The 11,073-nt window shown below is 41.7% G+C and overlaps 1 protein-coding gene, 1 long non-coding RNA gene and 1 pseudogene across 2 annotated transcripts in view; 2 read left to right on the top strand and 1 right to left on the bottom strand.

Moving 5' to 3' along the window:
* The window catches only part of GMPS (guanine monophosphate synthase), a 72,022-nt gene extending 70,847 nt beyond the window's left edge, over positions 1 to 1,175 (bottom strand). Inside the window, exon 1 of the mRNA XM_070792694.1 lies at positions 1,117 to 1,175. Coding sequence (XP_070648795.1) covers positions 1,117 to 1,161 — 45 coding nt within the window. The 5' untranslated portion in view covers positions 1,162 to 1,175. The remainder of the gene's footprint in view (positions 1 to 1,116) is intronic.
* Positions 43 to 9,981, top strand: LOC139184071 (uncharacterized). Its single transcript, XR_011567504.1, has 2 exons — positions 43 to 685; positions 8,019 to 9,981. It is a non-coding gene; the product is annotated as an uncharacterized lncRNA (long non-coding RNA).
* Positions 5,069 to 9,981, top strand: LOC139184068 (tubulin-folding cofactor B pseudogene; annotated as a pseudogene).
* Positions 9,982 to 11,073: the final 1,092 nt, after the last annotated feature.

Here is an 11,073-nt window from a genome sequence, read left to right on the forward strand (position 1 = left end):
GCCCCGCCTCCAGATCAGTCCCCACCGCCGAGGCCCGCCTCCAGGAAAAGAAACCCACGGATCTCCAGCCTGCCCTCCCAAAGGGAGGCGGGGCCTGCGGCTCATAGCCCCGCCCGCACCCCGCTCTGGCCCGCCCTTGGAAGGAGGAGCCGGCGGCAACTAGCTTAGCTGCCCCTGTCCCGCCTCCGCACCCCGCAGCCGGCTCGGCTTCGAGGGCGTGTGGCGCTTTACCCCACCCCCAGCCGCTAAAGCCGGCCTTGGATGGAAACCCAAGCCGCAGTCCGCTTGCTGTTTGCCTGCCGGCCTGCAGCCTTGGACGGCTGTGAGAAACTTGTGGCCCTGAGAAGGAGGCCTCCAGAGAAGCTGGGTCTCTGGGGAACGCTTACCGGGTGGTGCGGCCTCATCTCAGGTTGCGGCCCATGGAGGAAGCCAAAGCTGCTTTGAAGAGTTTCGTGGTGACAGCCGTGGGCTTAAAAGTGATATTTGATCACTTAGGTCCCTCAGAAGTTCTACATCGGGTGCAGAATTTTCAAAAGGAAGGGGTTTGGGAGCGGCAGTCTGATGGAAAACTGAACCCGAGGACAGGAGCTCTGTTTGCACAGCAGTGTTTTTATTTTTATTTGGATATTTTGTGGGGAAGAGGGAGCAGTCTTTCCAGCTACTCCATGGCATCCATCAATGCAAGGTATTATAGTTGCTTGAATTTGGTCACCTAGGGGTCTAAATCAGGATTGGTGAATAAATAATAACACTTGCAACAGCTTTAGTTTACAAAGCCCTTTAACAAATATTTAGTCATTTATAATACAGGCAACATTTGCTGAGCTCATGCTATCTGTCAAACTCTAGTCCAGGTATTAAAGGGCTAGAGTAAGACAGCCCAAACTTCCAAAATCTCGTTTTATTCTAACTAATCCCATGGAAGTAGTACAGTAAGATTGATGTTCTTATACACTTTTACTAATAAGGAAATTGAGGCTCATTGAGATTATGTGCTACTCCCTCAAGAGGCTCCTGATCTGGGAAAGAATAGACCAGTTGTTAGTAAAACATTTACATGAACAAAAGGCCCAAGACCTTCCTAGACCTCAGACTCAAAGAAAGAATTTTATTTACCTTTTTTTGAGGAGAAAAATGGATACTTGAACTGTCTAAAGCCATGGAGATTGTGTTCTGTTGATAGGTCTGAGTAAACAAACCAGGGAACAGTGTCATAACCAATAGGAGCAGTGCATCAACATCCACCTGGAGTGGAATGGAATGTGATGTGCTGGCAATAAGGATTGGTTAAACCTCACTGGTATTAGATAATGCCTAGTTTAAATATATTCTAGTGGTCACTTGTGCTTATGGCTAAGAACATCAGCATGTACTAAAATCCTTATAGCTTAAGTCTTCTGCAACTTTTGACTCTGTTCACCCCTTCCTCCTTGAAAATGGATTTCCTTACAAGGCACCACAGAGATGTCTTTTCACCTCCATGATTGTTCTCCATCACCTTTTCTTGTCGCTCTTCCTGTATCTTTCCTACAGAAGGAAACTTAAGTATTGGTTTTCTTCAGTATTTCCATTCCTAGCCCTCTTCTCATCTTACTGCTCACCTGTTTTCCCTAGGGCACTTATTTAAAAACACAGACTTGCTTAAAAACACTTTGATAGACTCTATCATGACAGCTCTCTCTTCTGAGCCCCAGGTCCCTATTATAGTGTATACCCCCAGTTAGATGTTCAATGTCATAGTGGGTCCTAAACTCAAGTCCAAAACACTGCTTTGTTCAAGACTATTCTTGCTAGTTTTCTGTTCATTTGTTCTATCAAGTATTGAAAGAAGGACACTAACATTTCCAAACATAACTGTGATTTTATCAGATTCTTACAGTTCTATCAGTTTTTGCTTTGTGTACTTTGAAGTTCTGTTTTTAGGGTCATAAATGTTTGCATGCGTGCTAAGTTACTTCAGTCATGTCCGACTCTTTGTGACCCCATGGACTGTAGACCACCAGTCTCTTCTGTCAGTGGGATTTTCCAGGCAAGAATACTAGAGTGGGTAGCCGTTCCTGTCTCCAGGGGATCTTCCAGATCCAGGGATCGAACCCCAGCCTCCTGCATAGCATGCAGATTTTTAACCATCTGAGCCACGAAAGCCCCATAAATGTTTAGGGTTGTTATTGATCCCTTTATAGTTATAGGATGATATTTTTTAGATCCCTAGTAATATTCTTCATGCTGACATTTACTTTCTCCAGTATTAAAATATTGAACTTTGCTTTCTTGATTGGTTCTTGGCATGATATATTTTTTGCAACTGTTTATACTGTTCATGTCTTTATGCTTAAGAAGTGTTTCTTGTAGACAGCATATAATTGGGTCTTGCTTTAATTCGAGTGTTTGTATCATTTACAGTTAAATGTTTATTGATATGGTTAACTTTATTTCTTTAATCTGGAGATTTTCAAGGCAGTAAGCTGGGGCAGTTAAGGGCTCATCTCTTTTGTGCCCTGTCTCTCAGAGATCACTGTCCTTTGTTGCTCAATACCCAGTATCTTGAAACCATTGTTGCATACATTTTGTTGTTCCCAGAAGGGCACATCCAGTTCCTTACTCCATTTTTGGCCGAAATGAAAGTCTTTTAATGATTAATTGAGGTATCTCAAACCTATAATGTCTTCCTTCTGTTACTGGTCCTATCATACTGTTACGTGATTATTAAGGTTAAGAGTGAAGATTGCCCTGAATTCAGAACAACTTAGGTAACATAGATTAGAGATGCTGATTCTTACAAATGTAATTGTGTTGTTTTTGGGGCCAACACATTTTTTGTATTTGAGTTTTCTTAATTTTATTTTTAATTGGAGGCTAATTGCTTTACAATGCTGTTTGTTTCCTGCTATACAAGAACGTGAGTCAGCCATAAGTATACATATATACCCACCCTCCTGAGCCTCCCTCCTGCTGGAACCAACACATTTTAAAAGAAACATTTCAGAAAATCCACAGAGAGAAAATTTATATGACTTTTCAGATCTGGTGAGTATCATAAAATATTTATTTCAGGTATAATCCATGGTCATTTCACTTCATCTTTCAAATATTTAATATTTTTAAACCTATTAATAAAAAAATTAACTCTTAAGTTTATGAAGAATATTAGGTGTAAGCTTAAAATGTGGAAGGAAGTACATAGGTTTTCAAAACCCTTTTAGGATGGTTGTTGTTGAGTCACTAAATCACGTCTGACTCTTTGCAACCCCATGAACTATAGCATGGAATTTGATCAAATTTATGTCCATTGAGTTAGTAATACCATCGAAGCATCTCACCCTCTGCACCACCCTACCTTCTCCTTCTGCCTTCAGTCTTTCCCAGCATCAAGGTCTTTTCCAGTGAGTCAGCTCTTCAAATCAGATGGCCAAAGCATTGGAGCTTCAACTTCAGCATCAGTCCTTCCAATGAATATTCAGGGTTGATTTCCTTTAAGATAGACTAGTTTGATCTCCTTGCAGTCCAAGGGACTCTCAAGAGTCGTCTCCATAGTTAGAAAGCACTCAGCCTTCTTTGGCACTCAGCCTTCTTTGTGTCCAGCTCTCACATCCTTATGACTACTGGAAAAACTATAGCTTTGACTAGACGGACCTTTGTCGGCAAAGTCATCTCTGCTTTTTAATACGCAATCCAGGTCTGTCACAGCTTTCCCTCCAAGGAGCAAGCGTCCCTTAATTTCACAGCTGCAGTCACCGTCCACAGCGATTCTGGAGCCCAAGAAAATAAAATCTGTCACTACTTCCACTTTTCCCCCTCTATCTGCTGTGAAGTTATGGGACTGGATGCCATGATCTTATTCTTCCCAATGTTGAGTTTCAAGCCAGCTTCTCCACTCTCCACTTTCACCCTCATCAAGAGGCTTTTTACTTCCTCTTCACTTTCTGCCATTAGAGTGGTATCATATGCATATCTGAGATTGTTGATATTTCTCCCAGCGATCTTGATTGCAGCTTGTGACTCATCCAGCCCAGCATTTCACATGATGTACTTCTCCATATAAGTCAAATAAGCAGGGTGACAGTATACAGCCTCGTGGTAGTCCTTTCCCAATTTGGAACCAGTCAGTTGTTCCATGTCTAGTTCTAACCATTGCTTCTTGACCTGCACACAGGTTTCTCAAGAGGCAGGTAAGGTGGTCTGGTATTCCCATCTCTTTAAGAATTTTCCACAGTTTGTTGTGATTGACACAGTCAAAGGTTTTAGTGTAGTCAGTGAAGCAGTAGTAGATGTTTTTCTGGAATTCCTTTGCTTTCTCTGTAATCCAAATAATGTTGGCAGTTTGTGAGTTTAAAAAAAAAAATTCTGGAAACAGCTGTTCTAAATCTGGTCATAAATCCTTTGTCCAAAATCTTAATAGCTCCCCATTGCTCTTGGGATAAACTCCAGACTTCTAGCATTTCTTGCTTGGTACTTGGAGACTTGGCCAGTTCCTATTCACTTTATAGCCTGCTCTGATCGCTGCCCCTCTCACTCTACTCTCTAGCCATATTAAACTGCCTTCATTCCTTAAATGTGACACATTCTCTCTTGACTTGGGCCTTTTGCACATAAATATCTCTTGTCTAGAATATTTCTGTCCCCTCCCCACAACTCTGAAGTTTTGAGTTAGATATCTCGTCCTCTGTTTTGCTCCGGTAACCCTTTGTCCTTCATTATTACTCACCACCCTCTACAATGTTTACCATTCACTTGTTTCTGTCCACAGAAAAGCCCTAGAAACGATATCAACCCAGTAGCAACAAGCAAACCTAACACCCAGACTGGTTTCTAAATAGCAGTCTCCAGCAAGAGGAATCAGGACTTCTTGGAGAAATAGCTAATTTCAGGATGGAGGCAGGCATAAAGTGACAAGGAATATCTTTTTGTGCAAGAAAGTTAGGAAGTGCTCAGAGAATGATAGGAACATTTCAGAGGGATACAGAATTCACTTAGAAAGAATTTTACTGGCCAAATCTGGAGCAGTATACTGAAATAGTAATGATAAACAGAGTATATTCTCTGAATAAATTAAGAATCCATCAATCTATAATGATATAGATAAATGAATGAGTAAATGGAAAAAAATACTTTCTTAAATATAATGTCAACTAGTAAAATTCAAAGGATTGAGTTAGAAAATCATTATTTGTACACTCTACTATATATAAAATAGTCAACATGAACCGACTGTATAGGGAATTCTACACAATATTCTGTAATAACCTATATGGGAAAAGAATCTGAAATATGTGGATATATGTATAACTGAATCACTTTGCTATCCACCTGAAACTAACACAACATTGTAAATCAAGTATCCACCAACGTAAAATAAAAATTAAATTTAGAAAAAATCATCATTTGGCAAACATCATAGAAATAATAGATTCAGACAAGCAACATCACTGGATGGTAAAATTCATGGATGAAAATGCAGGATTAAGAACAGGTTTTATTTACATTGTCTCAATAATTATACAAGGAAAATAGTAACTTTACAGTGGAGAAACTTGAGGAACTTCCTTTCTCAAGTGATAGAAGTTAGCATCAACAGTAGTGGAAAAATCAATGTGTATCATGTGATGGCTGCAGTAAGCCAACCATAGTATTACTTCAGTAGTGTTTGCCTAAAATGTGTTACCTAAGGGTGAGTAAACATCAGGCAAAACCAAATGGAGGCACATTTCAAAAACTAACAGGTCTATCATTGGTCCATTACCTTTGCTTTGCAACAAATACCCTAAAATCTAATGGTTTAAAATAACATTGTCTGGGGGTGGGACCAAGAAAAAATGGAGGGTCTTCCACAACGCAGGAAAGGGGCCAGAAATGAACCCAGGTTGCAGAGTGTAAACTACAGCTTGTTGTGGGCAGCCCTGCTTCTTGCATGGAATTGGAGCTGTATGGACCTGACGACAAGTTCTACTGCAAGCTGGATCAGGATGATGCGTTGCTGGGCTCCTACCCCATAGACGACAGCTGTCGCATCCATGTCATTGACCACAGCGGTGCCTGCCTTGGGGAGTATGAGGACATATCCAAGGTGGAGAAATACGAGATCTCACAAGAAGCCTATGAACAGAGGCAAGACGCAATCCGCTCCTTCCTGAAGTGCAACAAGCTAGGTTGATTCAATGAAGAAGAGCGGGCCCAGCAAGAGGCCGAGAACTCCCAGCACCTTATTGAGGAGGCAGCCCAGGCCAGCACCATCCCTGTGGGCAGCCACTGTGAGGTGCAGACACCTGGGCAGCCCCCTCGCAGGGGCACTGTCATGTAGGTAGGACTGACAGATTTCAAACCTGGCTACTGGATTGGTGTCCACTATGATGAACCACTAGGGAAAAACGATGGCAGCGTGAATAGAAAACACTACTTTGAATGCCAGGCCAAGTAGGCGCCTTCGTCAAGCCATCAGTCATGACATTGGGGGACTTCCCTGAAGAGGACTACGGTTTGGATGAGATGTAATGGCCAAGGAAGGGCAGCCCCCTGCTCCAGCTAACTCGCCTACTCATTGCCCTTCCCTGTGTGTGCCCATGGCCCTCTCCCCATGAGCCTGTTTTTATTTTATTGACTACCCTCACCATTGACTTTTGAGACACATGTATTAAATTTGCCGAAAACCTGAAAAAAATAACATTGTCTGTTGCTGTTGTTCAGTCGCTCAGTCCTATCCAACTCTTTGCACCCCCATGGACTGCAGCATGGTTTAAAATAACATTTACTTTATTACGGTTTGGGCAGGGTAAGTGGCTCAAACGGTAAAGAATCTGCCTGCCATGCAGGAGAAATGGGTTAGATCCCTGGGTTGGGAAGGTCCCCTGGAGAAGGGAATGGCAGCCCACTCCAGTATTCTTGCCTGGAGAATCCCATGGACAGAGGAGCCTGGCGGGCTCCTTTGGGGAGCTGCAGTCTTTGGGGTCGCAAAGAATCGGACACGACTGAGGGACTAACACTTTCACTTTTCACATTCAGCAGGAGCAGCTCTTGTCTGCCCTAATATGTCCGCAGCTCCACTGGACCTCAGCTGCTGCTGCTGCTGCTAAGTCACTTCAGTCATGTCCGATTCTGTGCGACCACATAGACGGCACCCCACCAGGCTCCCCCATCCCTGGGATTCTCCAGGCAAGAAGGTGGTCAAAGGCCGGGAGCTAGAACCATGTGAAGGCTTTCACACATCTCTAACACCTAAACTGAGAGACTCAAATAACTGAGAGCCAGGACAGTTACAGCCCATCTGGCATCTCTCTCTCTCTCTCTGTGATCTCCCCATTACCACAGTTCATGGTACCTGGATTTCCTATGAGTCAGCTCAGGATTTCCAGGGAGTATGAGTGTGTGTGAAAGAGACACACACAGAGACAGAAAGAACTGGTGAGAGCCAAGTAGAAGCTGTGTGACCTTTTCTGTCTAGCCTTGAAAGTTACAGTTTATTTCTCTGCACTGTATTCATAGAATAAGTCGAAAGGCTCTTCCAGGTTCTGGAAGAACATGAGAACTGCAAATGTGGTACAATGCTTGGAAAATATAATCAGCTAGTGATCTTAGAAAATGAAGGTCAGTCTGAGGAACTGTTCTAGGTTGAAGGAAAATAAAGAGACATGACAGCTGAGTGAAATATACACAGCTAGATTGAAATCTTTTGCTATAGGGTATTACTGGGTCAGTTGGCAAACCTTGAATACTCCAAGTGAATGGTTTACAGGAGCTCTTTGTACTGTTATTGCAACTTTGCTATAAGTTTAAAATAATAAATGAAAAAATAAAATACTCCTTAAAATTTATTGTTTAAAAATCTTACAATTAATCTTTTCATGAAGCAACAGATGACGGTGTAATGAAATAACCACCCACATTTGATACAGGCATATTTTTGAATGTCACGTTTTATTAAAGCAAATCTTTGAATGCTATTATTATAACTATATTTTTATTAATTACCCCTGCCGTGCTCTTTGTCTCAACTATTCTCTCAAATTTTCGTCCCTTTCTCTTAGAGTTGAACTGACAGTCTCCTGGTGAGAATTGATTCCGCCAAATCCTGTCTCTTCTTCATCTCTAGGAAAAGGAGGAATACAACTTTTGCCTTTGAAAAGTTTTTAAAACTGCTAATGAAGAAAACCTGTAACAACAGTAGTATCAACTTAGAAAAAATGCGCAACATAAGAGTTGCGAGTTAAGTTTTATTTGAAGCAAAATGAGGACTTCAGCGCCAGAAGACAGCACCTCAGGCAGCTCTAAGAAACTGTCCCAAAGAGACGGGGGGAAGGTCAGTGTATTTGTGATTTTGGTGAACAGGGAATACATGTCATCAAGCATATATTTTTTCAGATGGTTTCTGCTAGTGTTGTGAAGCTTTTAGTCATGAGGAAAAGTCATCACCTTGAAGGATGTTAGTGCCTTTGTATATATGAGATGATGAAAGAATTGGACTCATAAAATTGGCTCGTGAAAATATCTATCTGAAGACCTGTGCTGCCAGTTTTCGCCACCGCCCCTTCCCAGCAGCATGTGACTTAAATATTACAGAGGTAGATGGCAAGTGCCGATTTGTGGTTGACAGCAGTAGTAGTAAATCTTACATAGCACTTTATATGCCAAAGCACTGTTCTAAATTTCTTGTATATATCAACTCATTTAATCCTCATAACAGTCCTAGGAGATGGATACTATTATCATCAGCTTGTTGCCCTTTTATGACTGAGAAAACAGAGACAGACTAAGGTTATACAGCCAGTAAACCACAGAACTGAGATTCAAACCAGGTCAGCTAGCTGTAATCTTTTATTGTTTATTAAACATTCAAAATAGACACTGCAAGACAATCTTCAAAACCCACATATCACTTGGTACTTTTTAAACAGAGCAATGGCCCTGTTACCACTGTTTCTTTCAGCTGTTTGCAGTGCCATGATTTTGGTGGATTTTTAAAAAATTGGTTATCCTCAACAAAATTCACGGCACAAATTCACTGAGTGCTTATATATTTGTGTGCATGCATAGTGCCTCAGTTGCTCAGTAGTGTCCAACTCTTTGCGACTAGCCCACCAGGTGCCTTTGTCCATGAGGTTATCTTGGCAGGAATACTAGAGTAAGTTGCCATTTCCTCCTCCAGGGGATCTTCCCCACTCAGGGATGGAACCCATGTCTCCTGTATTGGCAGGCAGATCCTTTACCACTGAACCACCTGTTAAGCCTTTGTTTATGTATTTATTTGTGGTTTTAAAGGGCTTCCCAGGTAGCTCAACTGGTAAAGAATCCTTGGCTGGTAAAGAATGTTTAGCTGGTAAAGAATCTGCCTGCAATGCAGGAGACCTGTGTTCTATTCTTCAGTCGGGAATTTCTCCTGGAAAAGGGATAGGCTACCCGCTCTAGTATTCTTGGGCTTCCCTGGTGGCTCAGATGATAAAGGATCAGCCTGCCATGCAGGAGACCTGGCTTCAGTCCCTGGATTGGGAAGATCCCTTGGAGGAGGGCATGGCAACCCACTCCAGAATTCTTGCCTGGAGAATCCCCATGGACAGAGGAGCCTGGCAGGCTACAGTCTGTGGGGTCACAGAGAGTTGGACACAACTGAGTGACTAACCACAGCAGAGTGGTTTTAAAAAAATATAAAACATAAAATTTACCTTCTTAACCATCTTTAAATGTACAGTTCAGTAGTGCTAAGTATATTCACATTGTTGTGCAACAGAGAGACCTCCATAACCTTTTCATTCTGCAAAAACCAACATCCCATTTCTTCCTCCTCTCAGCCTCTGATAACCACCATTGCATTTTTTGTTTCTATGAATGTGACTACTTTAAATACCTCATATAAGTGAAATCATACAGTATTTGTCTTTTTGTGACCAGCTTATTTCACTTAGCATAATGTCTTCAAGTTTCAACCGTGTTATAGCATTTGACAGAATTTCCTTCCTTTTTAAGACTGAATAAAATTCTATTTTATATGAAAAATATATATGTATTATTGTTTATCCATATAACTGTCCATGGGCATTTGGGTTGCTTCCACATATTGGCTATTGTGAATAACACTGCTGTTGGAGTGTTCATATATTAAAAACTGAAAATATAAGAATGAAACATGGTAACTCAGAAAATAGCTCACAGTAAGGGTGAAGAAAATGAAGCTCTTCAGGTTTGTATAATTGATGATAACACTTTACATGGAATTTTAAAATTTAGGACTTTAAGCTGTTTTCATATATCAAAATCACCTTTTATAATGTCCATGAGTTTAGAGTTCTGGCAATAGGCATTATAACACTTGTACATGTGTTACTGAACTGAACTTGGGGCTACTCACCTACCACACAGTAGGGGCAATTTATAACACTGAGTTATGGTAAAGGAAAGTACAGCGTTTATTGCAGAAGCCACCCAAAGAAAACAGGAACCTCATGCTCAAAGCCTAGAGAAGGAAATGGCAACCCACTCCAGTATTCTTGCTGGAAAATCCCATGGACAGAGAAGCCTGGCAGGCTACAGTCCATGGGGTCACCAAGAGTCGGACACCACTTAGGGACTAAACCACCACCACCGTCCTCAAAGAACCTGAACTTCATGGTTTTCAGGGGAAGATTATTAAAGGCAACATTTAGGGTGAGAGCTGCAGGGTACATGACTTTCTTCTGATTGGTTGGTGGTAACAGATGTTTTCAGGAATCTGGATCATCAGCTTTCTGGTTCCACCAGTCTGGGGTCTACTTCTTGTGCTCAAAAGGTAATCACAATCCTCTGCCTTGGTAGGGGTCTTAGGTCCTGCAGAACAACTGAAAATATGTGTCAGATTGTTACCTAAGACAGCTTTATCGCTAAACATTGTTTATTGACTGATTTTCCTTTGTTTCCTTCACTTCCTTGATTAGTAACTGCTCCAGTCTGCTCTTTGGAATTCAGGGAAGGTCTAGGAGGACAAAGCCTTTTTGTTTTTTTTCTACAAAAAAGAACTGGGGACACGAAGGGACTTTGTACTATACTTGGGAGGGCCCCCAGGATGCTGCTCAGTTTCAATCCCCCCTTTTTCTTTAATACTCCTCAATCTTG

This window comes from Bos indicus, chromosome 1 (assembly GCF_029378745.1).
Source record: "Bos indicus isolate NIAB-ARS_2022 breed Sahiwal x Tharparkar chromosome 1, NIAB-ARS_B.indTharparkar_mat_pri_1.0, whole genome shotgun sequence".
Classification (NCBI taxonomy): Eukaryota; Metazoa; Chordata; class Mammalia; order Artiodactyla; family Bovidae; genus Bos; species Bos indicus.